This window comes from Mesocricetus auratus, unplaced genomic scaffold (genome assembly GCF_017639785.1).
Source record: "Mesocricetus auratus isolate SY011 unplaced genomic scaffold, BCM_Maur_2.0 Super-Scaffold_100028, whole genome shotgun sequence".
In the NCBI taxonomy this organism is placed as follows: Eukaryota; Metazoa; Chordata; class Mammalia; order Rodentia; family Cricetidae; genus Mesocricetus; species Mesocricetus auratus.
In genome coordinates, this window is record NW_024429209.1 from 24,994,073 (window position 1) to 25,014,867 (window position 20,795).

The 20,795-nt window shown below is 50.4% G+C and overlaps 2 protein-coding genes across 8 annotated transcripts in view; one reads left to right on the plus strand and one right to left on the minus strand.

The window, feature by feature from the left end:
• The window catches only part of Dnajc5 (DnaJ heat shock protein family (Hsp40) member C5), a 28,849-nt gene extending 25,298 nt beyond the window's left edge, over positions 1–3,551 (plus strand). For both annotated transcript variants that reach the window (XR_005871637.1, XM_040733027.1), the window contains one exon: positions 102–3,551. Coding sequence is in view for 1 of the 2 variants with exons in the window: in XM_040733027.1 (XP_040588961.1) it covers positions 102–205 (104 nt within the window). In the remaining variant the exon portion in view is untranslated. The remainder of the gene's footprint in view (positions 1–101) is intronic.
• A 2,767-nt stretch (positions 3,552–6,318) lies between these two features.
• Uckl1 (uridine-cytidine kinase 1 like 1) lies at positions 6,319–20,744 on the minus strand. Of its 6 annotated transcripts, none has more exons than XM_021229800.2 (15): positions 20,584–20,744; positions 12,306–12,493; positions 12,108–12,214; positions 11,836–12,006; positions 11,684–11,755; positions 10,720–10,909; positions 10,573–10,634; positions 8,398–8,417; positions 7,643–7,741; positions 7,446–7,539; positions 7,267–7,329; positions 7,052–7,174; positions 6,845–6,952; positions 6,616–6,772; positions 6,319–6,538 (listed from the first exon to the last, which is right to left on the minus strand). In XM_021229800.2, the coding sequence occupies exons 1-15, from the start codon at positions 20,694–20,696 to the stop codon at positions 6,459–6,461; spliced, it is 1,647 nt and encodes a 548-aa protein (XP_021085459.1). In that variant the 5' UTR covers positions 20,697–20,744; the 3' UTR covers positions 6,319–6,458. The 6 variants fall into 6 exon arrangements, with proteins under 6 accessions (XP_021085459.1, XP_040588554.1, XP_021085458.1 ...); XM_040732620.1 differs by lacking the exon at positions 8,398–8,417 and adding an exon at positions 9,948–9,964; XM_021229799.2 differs by having other exon boundaries at positions 12,306–12,496.
• Positions 20,745–20,795: the final 51 nt, after the last annotated feature.

Sequence of the window (20,795 nt, forward strand, 5' to 3'; positions counted from 1 at the left end):
TGTCTGTCCAGGTGACCGAGTGACGTGATACAAGGACTGTGTCGATGGGCACACATACGGCTGCTGCCCGTGTGCCATGAGGCTGCCTGCTTACTTTTCAGAGGCTACAGACACACCGATCGTCATACAGCCTGCATCTGCCACAGAGACCACCCAGCTGACGGCTGACTCCCACCCCAGCTACCACACCGACGGGTTCAACTAAATTCAGGAGAGGCTGTGATTAGAGGATGAATCAGCACCTGGCCACTGCAACCTTAGAATCATGAACTGTAGTCACTGAGATGGGGAGGCAGCTGTCAACCTGACCTGCTGTGGCTGGTCAGGGCCCCTCCCACCTCCTCTAAGCCCACCCATCTGTCAAACCTTGATACATGAAGTGCGTAGCATGCAGTATTTAAAGCAGTGTAGCTACGGTCTTCTGTTTTATCCTTTTTTTAATAGCATGTATGGGTTATGTTCAGTGTCTGTGTTGTGGATGTGCTGCAACTGGGCTGAATTAACTGGATGGTAGTGCTTTCTTGGGTTTTCAGCCAAGTGGGTCCAGTGAGGTTCAGCTGTCTCCTTGTGCTTACAGGAGTCAGGTAGGCACCTGGAGCTACATCTCCATGTTGGCCTCTGTGTCCTGTGACATGGTCTAGTCCATGGCTCTGATCTCATCCTCAAGGCTGCAGACAGGGTTCTGATTCCACCTGCGAAGGAGGGAGCTGGGCCCCATCCTCCCAGGCACCACCAGCATCAGTCGTTTGCACAGTGTTCGTGTTGGGAAGCTTTCATAGGGTCTCTGCATCATCACTCGGCCTCGTGACAGGTTTCCTGTGTTAGATCTGCTATGGAGAGTGCAGGTATGCCCCTTCTGAAAGTGGGAGCACACTCTGTGTCATGTTTCTATCTTGGGTCTCCTGGCCTTGTGGACTGAGAGCCTATCATTGGAGCCATGTCCCTTGCTGGTGTGTGGGAAATCATTTGTCTCTGTTCTGCACCTTTCCAGGTCAAAAGCTGGATTGACGGGGCCACAGCCTCCTTCCCTCATTCCTGGGTCATCTTCCACATTCCTTCAAGCCAACCTTTTAAATCTTGTTTTTGGACTTTAGGAACCACAAATGGTAGCACCTGTCACTTAGTCATAGTCAGAAAGTCTTTGAGTCTTTGAGCTATATGTGGGTGGCATATAGCTGCTTGTAAAGAGTTTGAGGCCCAGGATCCAGAACCTCCTCCCTGTGCTTGCCAGAGCTCCATCCACCCCCCACTTGCCTTCACTTCCACTTGTCATCATCAATGCCTCTGGCAGAGCTGAAGTGTTGGGTTCTTGGGGTAGGTGACTGGTCCCTGGTGACCCTGGATCAGAAGGGTTGGCTTCTAGGGAAGCTATGGTAACAGTCACTTGACCTGGGATGCCAGCTGCAAGCCACAGAATTCCTTTGTGAACCTCTCTTTAGTCAGTATTTCAATCTTGGTCACAGGGTACCATGGTGGGTGGAGTTGAAAAACATGGTTACCAGGGATTTGGAAACACCTCCCCTCTTACAGTTAGCTGGATTAGCTGCACCAGACTTCAATGAGCCAGGTTCCTCCAGAGCCTTCCTGCTGGCTGCTGCTGACCATCTGCATTTCCAGTACAGATGAAGAAGGAGAGAGCTCATGTGGTGGGCTAAGTGACTCAGACAAACCACCGTGTGTTCCCGAAACTCACTCTGTCCACCTCCTGGCCACAGCTCACCAGGGCCTTCAGGGACCAGATCAGGCTGACAGGAAGTTGCAAGAAGAGGCAGCAAACCTGGCAGTGATTGAGGGTACCTATCCAGGTCCTGGGAACATTGATGCCAGGGTTCCTAGCTGGTCCTATAGGAGAACTGTGTGAGCCAAAAGCTGGTCTCAAGGTCCTTCCCTGGGTTTGTTTTGCTTTAAAGGATTTTAGGGGTATTCATTAACATACTCAGAAATAATTTGCAAACATCGGGCCTATGGCTAGATGTAGTGGGACATGCCTGTAATCCCAGCACTAGGATGACCTTGAGTTGTAGGCTTTGCACAGTAAGACCATGACTCAAATCAACCTAGTAGAAGAATGAGAAATTCGTTGCTGGACCCATTGTTGGAACAGTGGAAGAAGAGAGTCCACTGGGCAATCTGGGGTGCTGGTCTCAGTACACTAGTCTTGGTGCCCTTTTCTACAATGACCAGGAATCAGATTCAGAGTTGTAGGTGATTGGTGAGTAGAGAGCTGCAATCTGGTAGCACATCCCTCCTGCATGTAGCTCTGTGGCCCTTCCCCTGACATCCCAGTGAGCCAGGTCCTGAACTAGGACTTGTGCTGTTCGGTGAGAGCACAGAAGTTGAACCTAGTGTCTTTTGGAATCTGTAAAGCTAAATAAATCATGTTGAACTTGAAACCATCAATATGTAGAACAGTTTCAAGATGATAATAGTGATTGCCAAGGCCAGTGAACTCCCTGACCTATCCCTGTATGCAGATTTCTTGCAGGGTTTTTACTGTGTTGATCTAAGGTCTCCTTGATTTCATTTGCCCTGACCTAAGCATAACTGTTGAGTCTCAGGATCAGCCTAACTATTCCTGACCAAATACTATTAAGACACACACATACTCCCCAAACTCCTGTACCAGTAAGCAATGTGGATGGTGCTGTGGTGTATTGCCAAGGGAGTGTTGGAGTCTGTGCATGGAAGTTCATCCAGTGCAGTGGATATCCCTTCAGGACCACTTCTGAGAGACCCTGGGGATCCATCTCACCAAGGCTAGAGTGTAGATTTCTGTTTGTGCCCAATGATGTGGTCTTTCTTTGTCTTCCTTTGACTGTATTTTTAAATTACTTTAGATAATTCTGTGCAATGTTTATAACCCTAGTCTTCTGATGTTTGGTTAACACAGCCAGCACCCAATGGGGACCTGTTAGAAAAAGAAATCAGTGCTTACTCTGGTTAGCAGGAAACTTTCCCAAGTTGTTGGTTTCTGGGTTTGTTCCCAACTCATAAAGCCAGTCATTTCTCAGATGTTCAGATGCCAGGTTTTACTAACATCAGTGCCCATTGTCCTGCTGACCCATGGCTTTTATTCCAGGTGAACCTTGTGCAAAAGAGCTGCCATTGTTGCAGCTGGTAGTCTTCAGAGATGGTGACCTAATCATTCAAGCTGTCCCTGGAGGGTCTAGGTGCTGTGGTACGGAGAACTGGTGGGCCATGACCATCTTCCTTTGGCCTTCAGTGCACCTTTTATTGAGGGATAGCTGTGACAATGTAAAACATGACTGATCTCATTCTTTTTCCAGTGTTTTGAGCTGTGAACCCATGTGTCCCAGCACTGGCCTGTTCCTGTTCCTTTTATTTTGGTTGAGTTATCCTCCTATGGAAATAGCAAAAGCTACATCTTTACTATCCTCACAAGCACAGTATGTGTTGTCATATGCTGTGAATGTGGGCTATGGTGTGTGTTGGTGTGTGTACATATGTGTATATGTATATATCACGCAGCAGGCCTGTCATGCTGCTGTTTGGTGGCAAAGCAACAAGTACAATAAAAGTCGGCTCCAAAACAGCCTGTGATTTCTTGGAGTGTTGGGCAGGGGTAGGGTCTCTTGGGAAAACCCAAAAGGAAAACCCTAAGCTTATTGCATACATATAGGTACATGTACCTGAATGCACTACATGGGCCCTGGCCAGCATTTGGTTTCAGCTGTGTATGTTGGGCACAAGGATGACCATACCAAATATATCCCTGGGGACCACACCAAACTCACCTAACCCTCAAATATATGAGGTCTAGGACATTTTCTCTCTTGAAACACTAAGACCAATTTATGAGCACCCGTTAAAATCAGTAACCAAGGTGCTTGTAAAGGGTAGCCTGGGCAGGGGCTTTCTGCAGCCAAGAAAGGGCCCTGGTCAAATGCCCCATCGACTGTGCTGCTAGTAGATCGTTTTCTAGGTTAGTGTCTCATGGTAAGTTGGGGGAACAAATTTTCACTTAAAGATATTTTTTAAGAACTGAATGCAAATGCATGGAAAGCCTGTACTGGTTTTACCCACAACTGAAGTCTGTATACAGCAGAATAAAAGCTGCTGTTTGCCCCTCCTCCCTCCAGGCTAACTGACTTTGGCATACCTCCAAAGGCCAAGCTGAAAGCTGTGGTGGTTCCGCATGGTAACCTGTCTAAATGTTGGCCTAAAATAAAGATAGCTGTTGTAAAATAAATGTTTTCACTGCAGACCAGATGTGTGTCTTATTAGTGATTCCTGCCTAATTCTCTTCATGAATTTGGCACTGAAATGGCACCTGATATTGGCCCCTGCTGGGTCCCCTGTGGGCTGAGGCCTCATTTCCTCTTTCCTTGTCTAGCTGTGAACATCCCTCCCCTCAGTTCCAACACACCACATTTCTAAATGCATTGTCCAGAATGAAGAAAAGAACCTGTTAGTCCCTCGTACCCTGCTAAGGTAGCTGGATTTTATACACACTCGTATCAGTTTGATTTGTTCTCAGGAACCAATCATCCTGGTTGGACTTGGGTAGAACCCTCCTAAGAAGTACCTGGCCCCTACCTAGCTTCTCATAGTATTCTTAAATTTCTCATCTGGGAAAACCTGGCTGGAAGGACTAGTCTTTCTTCAGTTTGCCAGCATTAAAATGCAGGAATGAACGAGCCATTGGACAGAGCCTGGAGACCTAGGAGTGGAGCCAGGTTACACAGAAGGCCCTCCTGACTTCTGCCCCTAGAGCAAACCACTCACCTTACCTCCTCACCATTGTAGGCTAGCCTCTACCCAGCAACTTCCTGTTCCCATCTCATGACAAGCAGGAAAAAGAAACACCAAGCTTGAATAGAGTTTGGGTGCTCCCAGCCTACCTGTCACAGTTCAGAGACCCATAGTTCATATCCAATTAGCTGTCCATGTACACGTCTGTCACGTCATTAGGACAGAATCAACATGACAGTAGGACTGGAGAGATTGCTCAGTGGTTAAGATCACTATCTAGCCTGGCGGTGGTGGTGCACACCTTTAATCCCAGCACTGGGGAGGCAGTGGCTGTTGGATCTCTGTGAGTTTGAGACCAGCCTGGTCTACAGAGTGAGTTCCAGGACAGCCTCCAAAGCCACAGAGAAACCCTGTCTCAAAAAAAAACAAAAACAAAAAACAAAAAAAGCATTGTCTATTCTTCCAGACGTCCTGATTTCAATTCCCAGCAACCACATGGTAGCTCACAACCATCTGTAATGAGATCTGGTGCCCTCCTCTGGTCTGCAGGGTTACATGCAGACAGAAAATTGTGTACATAATAAATCTTAAAAAAGAAAAAGAAAAAAAAAAGGCCTGACAGTTTCCAGAGAAGTTTGTCTAGTAGCAGCAAGGCAGGGCTGGATATGAGATCTTGGTTCTGAAAACCTGAGGCTCTGACCATCATGGAGTTGAGTCTTCCATGGCTCAGTCCTCGCCATAGCTGCCCACACACCAGCTTCTTCTGGGTCTCTTGGTAGTATAAATGTGGTTGGAAGGAAGTAGTCACAAAAGCTGCCTCCTATAACACTCAGAACCCTAGGTAGCCCTGTGTCTGGGTCCAGGTCATGTGGGCACTGAGCTGTGTGATTCTTTTGGAGGCCCCACTTCTTCCCTTAGATCCATCAGGCAATGCATGAATAAGCTACAACTCTTAAGGAAAGTAGAATGCAGGGATAAGACTACCTTGTCCCAGCCGGTGATGGTGGCGCACGCCTTTAATCCCAGGCAGAGGCAGGCGGATCTCTGTGAGTTCGAGGCCAGCCTGGTCTACAGAGCGAGTTCCAGGACAGTCTCCAAAACAATATAGAGAAACCCTGTCTGGAAAAACAAAACAAAACAAAAAAGACTACCTTGTCCCACTGGACAGAAGCTGCACCTTTCTCCTCATTCTCAACTCCCGTCTTACGGTTTCAATTGCTGTGAAGAGACACATGACCACAGAAACTCTTACAAAGGAAAAGGAAAACATTTAATTGGGCCTGGTTTACAGTTCCGAGGTGTAGTCCATCACCATCAGGCAGCATGTAAGCAGATATGGCGCTAGAGAAGTAGCTGAGAGTTCTACATCTTGTTCTGCTGGCAGCTGAGGGAGCCTGTGCACTGGCGTAGCTTGAGTGTATATGAGACCTCAAAGCCCACCCCCACAGAGGACAGACACATTTCCTCCAACAAGGTGATACCTCCTAATATTGCCACTCCCTTTGGGCCAAACATTCAAACACATGAGTCTTTGGGGGCCATACTTACATACACCTTGGGGAGACTGCCTCTGCCAAGCCCACCCAGAATACACTGTGCCACACCTTCATTTTCTGAAGCTTTATTTATTTTATAAAATGTGAAAACTGAGTATCATTGGTAACAGTTTTTAATTCAAATAAGTTAATATGCTGTCTGCAATCCAGGAGGCAGGATAGAGAAGTAAGGGTAGCTCAGACTGGGAACTAACCCACAGAAGCTGTCTCTTCCTCATCACTGCCATCGGGAACTGCATCTGTCCCAAAGTAGCGATCACCAAAATTCCCTGCAAAAAGAAAATGGCCTTGTGTGATTGGGTTCTACTGGGTCATCAGCCATGCCCCTGGGCTATGACATGCTCACCGATGCCTGGGATGATACGGAAAAGGTCGTTGACACGCTTGTCCACAGCTGTGGTGATGATTCTCACACGTGGGAAAGCATAGGCCACAGAGTGCACACCCATCTCTGCCATGAGTAGGGACAGCAAGAAGATCTTGTCCTCAGGCACATCATGGTCCTGTGTAGCATGGGGACAGGTTAAGTTCCAACACCAAGGGATCCTACCTACAACCCACCCAAGCCCACTTACCAGGAGTACACGCACAGCCATCATGGCTGCAGCACCTGTGGATACTGTGCAGTCCATCAGGATCACATGGTCATCACTAATATCCTTGGGGAGTCTCAGGTAGTGGAGCTAGAATTGACAGTAAGGTCAGAATAGGGCACCCACATCAGGCTTCTCCCCATAGGCTTGGGCATCACCGTGACCCTCAAGTCCTCCCTGGCCGGACACCTCGGGCTCCCCTGTGAGCTGGTTGGTCTGGATGAGGATAGTGCCGATGCGCACATCCTTGCACACAGCACGCAGCGCAGGCTCCATGGTTTCCCCTGCACGCAGAATGGACACTCCGGTGATCTGTCGGGGAAGGGAGGCTGAGTAAGCTGCAGGCCTGGATGCCTCCGACCTATAGCTTCCTACCCCAGCAACTATTGCCATTGTCACTTCACCTGCTTTCCAGCGTAGCACTTTCCCACGTAGTCCTGCCCCTGTGGGGTCTGTACAGTGCAGTCCTGCATGGTGAATTGGGGGGGGGTGTATCTATGAACAGCCAGGGCTGAACCCCCATCATAAACCCAAATCAGGATGGCAGGACTACTTCTACCCCTTCTTCCCCACAAACCCACACCTGGAAGGGTAGGAAGGACAGCGCATGTTCAATAAGCAGCCTCATCAATCTTTTGGAGTAGAAAATGAATTCATCCCGGCTAGTCTCCTTGTCCCTGATGGTAGAATAAGCAGGCTTTAGAAAGGGATGGGCCAGAACCTGGGGGATGGAATGGAGCAGAACTGGGGGGGGGTAGCACTCCACAAATGGGCCCTTACCTGATGATGGTATGCATGCCTCGTACCTGGGGTGTACTCTTGAGGACACTCAGTGTCTGGGGAAGGGGATGGCACTGGTGAGCTGAGGCCAGCGCGGCCCTAGGGACACAAATCGATTGGCATATCTTATCCAAAAGTCCCCGTCTGCCCCAGAGGACATCTGAACATCACCATGGGGGCAGGGGCATGTGCAGGGTGGGAGCTGTCTGCTGGCTATGGCTGACCCATGAAAGATGCCTCGTCACCTAAAACGCCAGGCAAAAGTGAGAAAGCTTAATTCTGAACACTGAACACCATTTCAGTGAGGATGCTGGGGGTGCTGAGGCATGAGGTGTCCCCTCCTAGGCTCCGATAAAGTAGAGAGGCCAGACATAGGGAAGAAGGGAGCTTACTGTAGGAACAGATCTCAGCCTCCAAATGGACAGCTTGTCCCCAACTTCTCCTGGGGGCAATATGTAAGTTGTAGGGTCAAGTTCCACTTAGACCCATCCCCCCCAGGTAGTATGCAGCCCCTCTTGGGAGGGAGGGCAAAGCAGGGAGGGCTCAATGCCAAAGGCTAACCCCACCCAAAACCCACGCCTGGAGGGGGAAAAGGGACAAGGACTTGTGAGGCAGAAGGAAGGAGGGCTGGTTAGGGGGTGCAAACAGTGATCATGGAAGGGAGGGGGTCACTGAAGCACAAGTTCAGGAGCAGTCGTGCGGGGGGGTGTGGGGCAGCACACAGCGCAGCACAAATCAGAGCTCGCTCTGCTCACATATCCCAACGCAGCTTCCTCTGCTCGCCAGGTGAAGAGCGTGTTCAGGGAGGGAACAAGGCAGGAAACAGGTTTACAGAGAGGAAAAGAACAGAGAGAAGAACACTTAGTGGGAAGAGCAGCCGAGTCCCTACAAAAGGTACCCTGCAGCTACCAGTTGGCTAAAGACTTGAGGCAGGAGGCTGGTTAGCTGTCTTGGCACTGACAGCCTTGGCGCCTGAGGGTGGAGCGCCACCTACACCCAGGCATCTTCCCCTCTTGCTCACCAGTTAACTTCCTGGAGTTGAAGGAGACCAAGGGGTTTAGCCACCACTTCCTTGTCTGACCAGAAAAATGGATAAGGTGGAGCTGGCCATGCCTGGAGATTTTTCTTAGGATTCAGGCTTTATAAGGGACCTTCGCACAGGTCTGTGGCACCCTGGTCTTGGAGAGGCCAAGCGGAGATTCATGCAAGGGACAGGGAGCAGGGCTGTTTCGTTGGCCCTGGAGGCATTTCCAACACTGGCTCAGAACTCCTGGGGTATGATGCAGTGGACCACGAGGGCTCATAGTAGCTCAACTGGAACTTCCCAACTCTGAAAAAAGCTCTTGCCTGGGCTTTGATCAACAATGGATAACGGCATAACTCAGCTTATCCGAGCTTCCTGCTGCAATGCCAGCATTGCTCCTTCTGCCTGAGTTGTGCTGCAGTTTGAAGACTAAGCTAGGATAGGGCAGAGCCTGAGTGGAGAAGGCAGAGCCAAGCCCTCACTCCCCACTCCCCAGGGAGATTCAACTGAGCCTATGGCCCACAGGATGGTTCATTTTACAAGATACAGCAGCCTAGATGCTGACCCAGGTTTATTCATGATTCCAGGAACATGTCGGTGTGGTCCCTGTCTTGGATCATGTGTGGCAGTGTTGGCTGGCCCAGGAGGACAGCTGTGTTCTCTATGACTGGACCCCAAGATAGGCTTGCATGGGGAAAGAGCCTCTATGAACATCTGGCCAGCACAGGTAAAACATAACCCTGGGCTGGTCAGTGGGGGCATACACCTTTAATCCCAGGAGACAGAGACAGGTGGATCTTTGTGAGTTTGAGGCCAGCCTGGTCTACAGAGCGAGTGCCAGGATAGACTCCAAAGCTATACAGAGAAACCCTGTCTTGAAAAAAAAAAATAAGCAAGCAAACAAAACAAAACAAAACCCCACATAACCCTGGGAAAGGTCAGGTGGTGGTGGTATGTGCCTTTAATCCTAGCATTCTGTAGGCAGAAACAGGCAGATCTCTGAGTTTGAGGCCAGCCTTGTCTACAGAGCGAATTCCAGGACTTCACAGAAACCCTGTCTTGAGAAAAACAAAACAAAACAAACAAACAAACACCTTGGGAAATTTCCTTAATTTCTCTGTACATTAGTGTTCTTATCTGCTAGCAAGGGGAGCAGCAGCAAGGCTGCACCACAGTGCCGATATGGTATGGACTGTCTGCTTGGCTAGGTGACAGCTGACCCGGAGCTCAATGTGGATGTTGGAAATGCCTCCATCTGTGCAGAGAGTTGTGGAGTCTTACCTGACGCTGAGTTCACGCTGTGGCAGCAACACAGGGAGACACAAGGGAAGGGGTGATGCATCAGTGACCAGGGCAAGCAGCCAGGCTACCCCCAACCCCCAGTGATGGACACTCCACAGCACCATGTGGAAACAGCTCAGGGTTTGCAAACTGCAAGAGGCAAGTTTCTAAGGACCTCTAAACTGGGAACAAGCTTGACAGGGACGTGTGGCTCTGGGGCTGTGGGAGTAGTGCCTGGGCAGAACTGTAGCCAGACACTAGACCCCAGCCATTAAACCACTTAATGTGGGAACTACAGTAGGAAAAAAAAATCACTTGTAGAGTGACCCATGCAGGAAGGGAAGATGTGGGACTCGGTGCTGGAACCCACAATCCTAGACTAGTGGAGAGTGGCTCACCCTTGTTACTCTCACAGGGTTGGGAGGGACAGGAGTGCACCCTTCTATGCATGGCCAAGTTCCCTTGCCTATCACCGAGGGCTGCACCATTTAAATAAGCTCAAGGAGCAGGATCAGAACACTTGAGAGCCGGTACCTGCGGGGTATGTGGGGTGGGGTGGGTGAGTATGCTGCTGTGGGGGTAACAACAGAGAGACAGGGACTTTGGTGCTATTTGGGTGACGAACCTCTTCCAGCTGGCTGTGAACATGTTGCACGATCAGGTCAATGGCTACTGTGTTCCCACTCCCTGGAGAGGGAGAAAGAGAGGATAACTCAGGAGCTTGCTGGCCCCTTCTGCCCCACTGGCAGGAAGACAAGTCTGGCAGGCTCACCTCTGGGTACCACAATGTCTGCCAGGCGCATGGTGGGCTGGATGTACTGATCAAAAGCAGGCTTGACAAACTTGTTGTACTGCTTAATGACACCCTCAATGTCCCGGCCTCGCTCACTGATGTCCCGCCGTAGCCGCCGTACCAGTCGGATATCAGAGTCTGTGTCTACAAAGATCTTCATGTCTAGGAGCTGAGTGGGGGAAAACAAGCCAGTGCACAGGGCTGAGACAGGCGCCAGGATCCACAGAACCAGAGTGGCATCATGACCAGCTCATTATCTATGGGCCATGATCATGGGGGCCAGCTGCCCACGAGACTCCCATTGGCCTGACCGTTGGTGTATGTAGGGTGCATTCACAGGAAGTGTGCATTGGGATGCATTGTGGGTATGGGGTACAGAATGGACACAAGTGACAAATCAGGCAGGAATGGGACTTGGCAGTGTGATATACATATGACTTCACTCATTACACCTCGCACGAACACTGGAGGGTTAGGGCTTTGTGAGCTCGGGGTGTGGCCTCCTCCCATCAGCATGTGTTAGGTGGGCCCTGAAGGAGCCATGTGGGGTTTGGGGCTGCCATGTGGACTTGGTAAGACTCCTCTTGGCCTGGACCAGGGTCACATTCAGGTGTATCCTGGAGGCCTTGCAGCCAAGTCCCTCAAACTCACCGGCCTTAAGTCCTTGTTTGTTCCTCAACAAGGAAGAATATCAAGAGCAGGGGAAACAGAAGTACAGTCCTCAACACGTAGAAGAGGGAACTATTGTCCCCAGAAGCCACACCCCCCTGTAGTAGTCAGTTAGGTGTTGGTACAGAACATCTGTGCATGTCTAGGATACACCAGATGGGGCTCATCTAGAAGCACTGTACAGAAAGCAATCTTCTCAGAAAGCACAGACCGTGGGAAGCCGTGGGGATGGGGTAGGGTGTTTAAAGGAATTGTGTTTATGGGAACGCCTTACCTCTAGCAGTGTCTTGTCAGCAAAGGCCATGATACCTTCAAAGATGATGACATTTGCACCATATAGTGTTTTCTGCAAAGGAACCCAGGAAGTTTCAGTGTTCAGCTCAGGCCCTTACAGCCTCTTCCAGAGCCCCAAGACCATGGGCCTACCCAGTCCTTTTTCCGGCTATGCGTAGTAAAGTCATAGATGGGTATTTGGACACTCCTGCCCTGCTTTAGTTTCTTGAGGGTGGAAATGATGAGATCAAAATCGAAGGCATCAGGGTGGTCAAAGTTGAAATTGTTGCAGGCAGCCTGTTCCTGCTGCTGCTGCGTCAGAACCTAGGAGAGCGGGAGGAAGCCCAGTGACCACAGGCCTACATTTGTAGGGGCAAAGGGGTCATAGGAAGGAGGTGCTCTGGGGGAGATGAACGGGGCCTCACCTTATAGAAGGAATCCATGGACAGCAGGACCACCCAGGGCACATCTAGAGCTTCAATGATCATCCTGGCCACAGTGGTCTTCCCAGATGCACTGCCACCTCCCAAGCCTGTGGGTAGAAGGGTTTACCTTGCAATTAGTTGCAGAGGGGTTGATCACGTAGACCAATCCCTGAAGGCATCACCCCACACTGCTATTACCAATGGCAAAGGCCTCCTTGGACTGCGTGCCATGTTCATTGTACCACGGTGGCCTCCCGGCTGTGTAGATGGTACGTTTGCTTGTGCGAAGCAGGGGTGGCTCTGACTTGCACTGGCTGGTGGTGCGCTTCCGGGGTGAGCGCCCAGTTCCCACTGGTGGGAGTAGTCTGTCCAAGGACCCTGCGTTGCTGCTGTGAAGAGGGATGAGCTCAGCTTCAGTCAACAGCTGTCAACCTCCCTGGTCACGCCCAAGTGGGACAGGCACAGTATGGGTTCAACTGGGGAGAGTGTGCCCAAGAAACGTACCTGTCGCTGGTCCATGGAGCTAGTGGGGGCACAAGACCTCAGACTGTTCACCCAGCAAGGACAAGGGATAGCAATTAGCGGCAAGAGGGCACAGGAGGATATATACTATCTCAGAGCCACAATCCTAACCCTCTGTGCACTGTGGTGGGTAGAGCCTCATTCCCAGGGAATGAATACTCAAGGATAAGGAAGATCCCATTAAGGACTTTGCCCTCTCCCCAACATAGTAATACTCTTTGGGTAGTCTGGCCACTACTGCCCTGCTCCATGAGGCGAGAGTACAATGTACTGGCCACATGACAGTGGCAAGATATGTTCTGGGGGATTCTCTGGTCTGGCACCTGGTCAAGAAATGTAGGAAAGAAAGCAAGAAGGGAGGCTAGAAGGCCTATAAAGACCCCACTTTGCAGTATGACTCCTGTGTTCCCAAGTCAGACACCTCCAGCAGTCTATAAATGCCACCTGTCTTGGCTGGTGTGGGTTTGTGCACACATGCATGTGTGTGTGGTGGTGGTTTGTGGTGGTGACCCAAGATAGAGGAGAGACTAACAGAGGGTGCAAGAGAGAAATGTAACCCAAAGAAGGTCAAAGTAGATCTGTAACTGTGTACACTCACAGCCTATCACTCAGTGCTAGACAGGCACTCAGAACCCTAGTGACATCTGCATTCCTAAAGAGGTGCCATTTCTGGCCACGGCTTTCACACCTGAGAATGAGCCCAGTGTGGTGGTCTGAATAAAAATGGCTCCCCTAGGGTTCACTGGGAGTGGTACTATATTAGGAAGTGTGGCCTTGTTGGAGGAAGTATGTCCCTGGGGGTGGGCTTTGAGGTTTCAGAAGCTCAAACCAGGCTAATGGCTCACTGTCTCTTCCTGCTGCCTGTAGATCCAGGTGTAGAACGCTCAGCTACTTCTCCAGCACCATGTCTGCCTGCATGCCTCCATAGGATTCCCGCCGTGACGATAATGGAGTAAACCTCTGAACTGTAAGCAAGCCCCAGTTAAATGTTTCCCTTTGTTAGAGTTGCTGTGGTCATGGTGACTCTTCATAGTAACAGAAACCCTAACTAAGACAAGCAGCTTCTACAGAGTCTCAATATGCTGCATCACCTTCCTAATACCTGCTGTTCATCCTGAGGTACAGCCTGTGCAAAAGTGCTAAGAGAGGGCTGGAGAGTTGGCTCAGCAGTTAAGAGCACTGACTGCTCTTCCAGAGGACCCAGGTTCAATTCCCAGCACCCACATGGCTGCTCACAACTGTCTGTAACTCCAATTCCAGGGGGATCATACAGACACACATGCAGGTGAGAGTCTGGAGTACCACAAGAGAAAGAACAGTATATGGAATATCAGTTAAGCCTGAGGTGAATAAGGTAGATTGACAGGTCCAGATGGGAACAAGTATCCCCAGGGCCACTCTTGGGTAAGAAAAGTATACTATAGCCGGGTGTTGGTGGCGCACGCCTTTAATCCCAGCACTCGGGAGGCAGAGGCAGGTGGATCTCTGTGAGTTCGAGGCCGGGCTGCACCGACAGCCTCCAAAACAATACAGAGAAACCCTGTCTCATAAAACAAAAAACAAAAAACAAAAAAAAAAAGAAAGAAAGAAAGAAAGAAAGTATACTATAACCATATACGGTTCCATTTACATAAAAGCCAATAGATGAAAGATGCTCACTTAGGGACTGAGGACGTAGCTTAGTAAACAAGTCTGGAGCCTGATCCTTGGTATACCCCTAAACATCCTCACCCAAATGCACATTCATACCAATGTCTGTGAGAAAGGTGTGTACTCAGAGGCCCTGAAAGCAAATATGCCAGTATGATAATCTCAATTTCCTTGGCGACCACAATTTGGGACAGGAACTTCTGCCACATTTTGAATGCTTTACAAGTACAAGCTCTCTTATCAAAACGGACACTGGGTTTGTCTGGGAAGCTCTGTTACTGCTGCCTCACAACTCACTATGGTGCTTCCCAGGGCTGACTCCCAGGGCTGATGTACCAGGATGTGGCCTGAGGCAAGCTTCTTTCTACCTCTGGGTTAGCTCAGTTTGGGAACAATGATGTTCTCAGCTGATAACCCTTCTTAGGACCAGGAAGATTGCGGCTGTGTGCTCATGAGGAGGAGGCAGGTAATGGAAGAACGGGTAGAAAACCCAACGTGTAACCGGTCATACTGGCAGCTCTGAAAGGTGCAAGGCAACACAGACAGACACAAGTGAGCATCACGAAAAGAGCCCATCTGTCTCCAACCAAGAAAACACACTGCAATTCATCCTTGGGGACAAAGGCAATAGGCCTGCTTGTTTCTATGCCATGTGTCCTTACCAGAGCTCAGAGAATGAGCACAGGGAATAATTAGTCAGTCTCTTAAGTTCAGCATCACCTCCATTGCTCTGGAGACAAGTGTGGGAGCTCAGAGGATGGGGGCTAGGCATAAGCAACACAGGTGAATACCTAGACCTGAGTCTGCCAGTCAGGGGGGTCTTAGGGGTAGACAGCATGTGAGGGGGACACAGGGAGCTTACTGAAGGGGCATCATCTGCATTCCAACTCAGGCCTACCTGAATGGCTCAGTCAAAAAGGGAGACAACTGTAAACACAGACAATGAGGTCCCCAGATCCCCAGACAAAGGATAGATAGCTGGTTGCTTACCTGAGTATACTAATCCATCCACAGTAAACAAATGGATCTGCGAAGCTTACCCATTGGGCTGACCTTTCCAGGGGACATGAGCTGGGCGGGGAGGGGGGAGGAAGGCAGCTAGGGGAAGGAGCAGAGACTCCCTAGGGTTCCAGGGTGCCTTGGTCCCTAAGAGGCAGCATGACCACAGTACACACGGTAGCTCTGGAAGGCCTCAGTAAACAAAAAGCAAATCCAGGTCCTCTGTCTCCCCGCTGGGTCTCCTCTACATTCCCCTGGGAGCTGCCCTCAACTTTTGGGAGGAATCTACTCCAATGCAGAGCATCTGACTTGCAAGAGGCCGAGCAACCCGATAACGCTCCTAACACTGCCTGCCTGTAGGCTGTGCCCTGACCACCACTGGTAAACACAAGTACACACAAAACCAAGGCACACTCAGACAGAAATTGGACAAAAGAGGCAACAGGCTGGGGCTGTTTACCTGATTTGTGATTCTCACAGTACCCTAGAGAAATTTAAGTTCCCCATCAGCGACTCTTCTCCACCTTGGGGAAGATCCCTTCCAAGGCATGTGCTGCTGATGGGAAGAGTGCCCAGTTGCAAGCAGATCAGGCAGGGCTTTGCCAGAAATCGGCCTCATGCTGTGTCTGTGTCAAGCCCAGCCACCCTGTTCTACTCAAAGTTAATAGCTGTCTCCTAGAGCCAGAGATAAGGCATCAGCTCCTTTCTCACAAAAGGTGCCTCTTGATAGGAAAGGAGCACAGGTTACTTCATCTCTCACCCACAGACAGACAAAGCAGCTTCTGGCCTCAATAACAAAAGCTCATTTGTACAAACAGAATTAAGAGCCACAGCAAATGCAAGATGCTACTACCATAACCCATAATCCCAAGTCAGCCACATCTGTAGCCCCGAGCACCCTTCAGCTCCCAGGAGCATCTGCCAGCTTGTTTGTTTTCATATATCCGTGGACACGCATCACACACAAGCCAGGAGTGGTCTGTATCATTGGGAAGTGGGGTTCTCATCAGCAGGGACTGCTGCAACTCACCTGCCTTCTGCTCCAAGAGTCCAGCACCCTGAGATCCTGATGCCAGGGTAAGCTAGGGGGCTGCTCATTGCCAAGGATGCAGGTAGGTACAGAGGGCTCAGAGGTGGGTGTCCCTGGACAGTGGGATGGTAGGGCATGTGTGGTCTAGGTGCTAGCAGTTAGAGTATCACTACCTCTTAGAACTACTGTTGTCCCCAAGGACAAGCCTGGGATTTCTGGCCACCTGGACTAGTCTTCCATGGGTAGAATCACTCCTGTGGGCAGCACAGCAGAAGAGCTGGGTGGGGTTGGACCCCTAGGCTGGCAGCAGTAGCTTACTATATACAGGGAGTGGGGAACAGCACCTAGGTGGCCCCAGGAGCCCTACTGCACTAAGGGAACACAATGTTAGTCTCAGAGGCCAATGCCACATGTATAAGAGGATCACCCAGTTAGGGCTCATGCACCAGATATTAATAGTACTGACTCTGGCCCGCACAACCACCAGGCCAGTTGGTGTGAAGTGTATTTCAGTGTTAGCCAGTATGCTCATTGGCCTGGACTTGTTGAGGACCACTGTACTCTGGTTAACCTTTCCCCAAATTTCCTAGAAGAAATACAGCTGTGCCCCGAATGCATAGCACAGCAAGACAAGGGAATCTGGGGCCCCTCCAAGCCAGGTGATCTGAATGCCAGTGCAGAGCTGGATGCCTCTCTCCTGGCCCCAAGGTGCCTCCTACAAGGATAAACAAATCTGAAACTCTACCCTAGCACATCCAAGAATAACTTTCCTACCCCCACCTGACAGAGATACTGGCAAGTCCTATGGCCACCCAGGCCTCAGCATTCAGCAGCCACAGAGACAGATTTGGTACCAGCCTCAGCTGAAATCTCTTTACTGACTTAAGCTCTAATCAGTGAGGCTCTGCTGGCTACGGGCGGGGTTCCCTTCAGGGGTGGGTTGCCCTTATTGCAACCTCATCCTACCTGGCACACCTCCAGCACGAAGACAGTCTGGGAGGTGCTCAGGAAAAAGGAAGCTTCCAAACGGACTTCACACACCTGAAGAGGAGCCACTCTGGGAGCATCTTGGAGGCGGCTCTTCTTACTACCTAGGTAACTCACGTAAATGTCTACATCCCTACGAGACACCTGGAGCAGGAAGAGCCTGTCTATGTTTACATGTACATGTATGTGTTTAGGGTTTGTCCCTCCGCCTCCACTCTCAGGTGGTTGGCTGGATATGCCCGAGGATTGCTCTGGGAGGCTAATTTGTTCTGGGCATGGATGCAGAGTCAAGGGGTCCTAGGGAATCATTTCACAAATTTGGCTGGCTGATCACAACAGAGGATCCTGACACGTACGTTCTTTGAGTATCCTATCAGGTCAGGGTCAGTGGGTGGAAAAGCAGGCCACAGGTTTGTGCTGATCTCAGAATGGGAAAGCCTGATTCCAGGTTTTTTTTTTATAGTTGACAGATCTGAACCACCTATTGATTCACTAGACTTGGCCCCAGAACATCAGACCCTGACTCCTGAACTTCATCTTAACCTTGGATATACTAGGCTATCTGGCTAATAACTCCGGCCCCTGAAATTTCCTCCTTTCAGGCCTCCTTTTTAGGTCTCAGGGCTGTCTGAGGTAGGTGATGCTGGAAGCTGCTACTCAGTCTTCATTTCCCTCTGGCTAACCACCAGGTGACAGCTCTGTCCACTGTGGCTCAGATGTCATCACTCACCAGGGAATGCAGCAGACCTGTATCCTTATCAAGGAGACAGGGGTTACTGAGAACCTCAGCAGGTGCGTCATTGATAAGGGACCTACATAAGATAGCATCATGGGGGGGCTGGAGAGATGGCTCAGAGGTTAAGAGCACTGACTGCTCTTCCAGACGACCTGAGTTCAATTCCCAGCAACCACATGGTGGCTCACAACCATCTGTAATGAGATCTGGTGCCCTCTTCTGGCCTGCAGGCATATGTGCAGGCAGAACACTATACATAATAAATAAATAAATCTTTAAAAAAATGTTAAAGCCGGGCGTTGGTGGCGCACGCCTTTTATCCCAGCACTCGTGAGGCAGAGGCAGGCGGATCTCTGTGAGTTCAAGACCAGCCTGGACTACCAAGCGAGTTCCAGGACAGCCTCCAAAGCCACAGAGAAACCCTGTCTCGAAAAACCAAAAATAAAGAAAGAAAGAAAGAAAGAAAAGAAAATAAAAAATAAAAAAATAAAAAAATGTAAAAAAAAAAAAGATAGCATCATGGGAAGTAGAGCTGCCCTACAATTTGCATTCTCCGTCAGAGAAACCAGAATCAAATATCTACAGCAGGGTCTGAAGGGAGGAAGGCTCATCGCTTGGACCACCAAAGGACTAAGAAAGGTCTCAAGGTCCCTCTGCTGTCGATAGATCTATAGTCAAGTTACACTCTGGCTGCTTCTATGGAAGACCTGCAAGTGGTAGGGGATGGTTCAGAGATAGTCACCAAGGCCAAGTTCACAGGTAGACACAGGACTGGGAGATTAGAGGCTTCCATGGCCCACTTGCCACACTGTAATCCCTTCACTCACACACCTCCACATGCATCCCAAGGCTCTGGGTGGGCACCATTAGCTTCTGTTCAGTCTCTATAATCTCAGCCCAATATCCATTTTGCATATTGACACGAAAGCTACTGGTTGTACTGTAACACTCCGAATTTATAGAAATAAAATATAAGCTTAAACAGAGAGGGCACCCCACTAGAGAACTTGGGAAGTGAACAAAGGTTCCCATCCCAGGAACCGACCATACCACAGGATGGAATGTATGGTTTAGAGACCTTAATTGCAGAAGGACTGTAAATCCACAAAAAGCCAATTATGGGCTGCCACCTGTGAAGAACTGACCAGGGCAAACAAGATTAGTGGGAAACAAGGAGATAACACTATTTACTTAGGGAGAGATAAATTAACTCATGCCAAGGTTTGATGTGAAGGACATCTACTTCCCCCGGACAGGAGTCACGTGCCCCCTTCCCCCGTCATGAGATAGGGACCCCTCCCAAAAGCTTGTGGTTTTTGTCTTTAAAAGCTGATTGTAACTGAACCTCGGGGCCAATCGGTCTAAAAGCTGACCGAGAGGCCCATCTGCAGATGCCTAATTAAAGCCTCTTGCGTGGTGCATCAATTGGCTGGTGGACTCTTGATTCTTGGGGTGACAAATCCAGCCTGGGGACCCTCCTCAATTCGGGGTACCCCAACAGTACCAGCTAAGGTCAGGCACTTCCAAGGAAAAAGCCTCGAGGGTGGGAAGATAAGGGGACAGGTACTAGGAAAAACAGTAGGAGAAACCTCAAGCTGGACAAGAAGAGGTCTACCAGCGACTCCCTCTCCTACTGCTGCCAGTGCCTGAAGCACCAGTGCAGTGTATCTTCTCAGGGTGTTTCCTCGGGAACCCCTGGAAGTATATGACCATGACCTCTTTGCTTCTGGTTATATCAAGACCTTCTGAACTAGAAAGCATCACAAACTCAGCTTTGTTAGACCCAACCAAATCTTTCGGGCTACCAGTTAGAACGTCTTGGACTGTGTGAACTAGCCGCGATTTGCCATATCCACTTCCAACACCTGTTGTCCCAAAGATGTTCCCCCAAGCAGTGCTCTGAGGCCTGAAGACATCTGGTGCAATCAGACCGGAAGAAGTGCCACATGCAGTTCCAAGTGCGGTCACCGCCCCTTGGCGGCTGTGGCCTGGAATTGCTACTCGGGATGATCAGGCTGAGCCCTCTCAATGCTCCTGAAAGCCTCGGAAGGGCCCCTAAACTCTCGGGTAGGTGGAGATCAACCGTCCCATCCTACATTCATAATTACCACTGGCCGCCAAGGTGGGTAGGAGATGGTGAGATCAAATTCGACGAACTAAGAGCACGCCCACCACCCACCTGGGAGCCTAGAGCCAAGTGTGCAAACGCTAGGGACAAAAACCCAGGCCACACGGGTCAAACAGGTTTCCACTCTCCGCGCCTCCAAAAACTAAGGACTTAGACCAGTTCCGCCTTCCGTCCGCTGCGGCCCTCTAGGCTACCTGCCACCTCCCTCTCCCTGGCAGAGGGTTGCCTACATATGGCCCAGGCGGCCCCAAGGCTGTGGAAAACTGCCGAAATCTGTCCAGGTTTCCCGCGGCTGTGGAGACCTAGCTGCCCCACTACGGAGATGCCGCGGAGCCAACCGGGCTTTAGGAAGGGAATGCAAGCCGTGCGCTGACCCCTCCCAAGAGGTGAGCGCGGCCCCAGCCTTATCCAGGCCCGCGCCTACCGGTCCTCACTCGCGGTCTCACTCTGCTCGGCCGGGCGGCCAGGCACGTCTGGGGCCACAGTGGATTGTAGGGGCGACGGGGAAGTGTCAGCGGAGACAGGCGGCGCAGCCATGGCGTCCCGAACCTGGGGGAGGCCGGGGAGGCGCGCCTGGAGTCTGGCAGGCTGCAGACTACAAGCCCCACAAGGCTGTGCGGCAAACCTAGGGAAGGG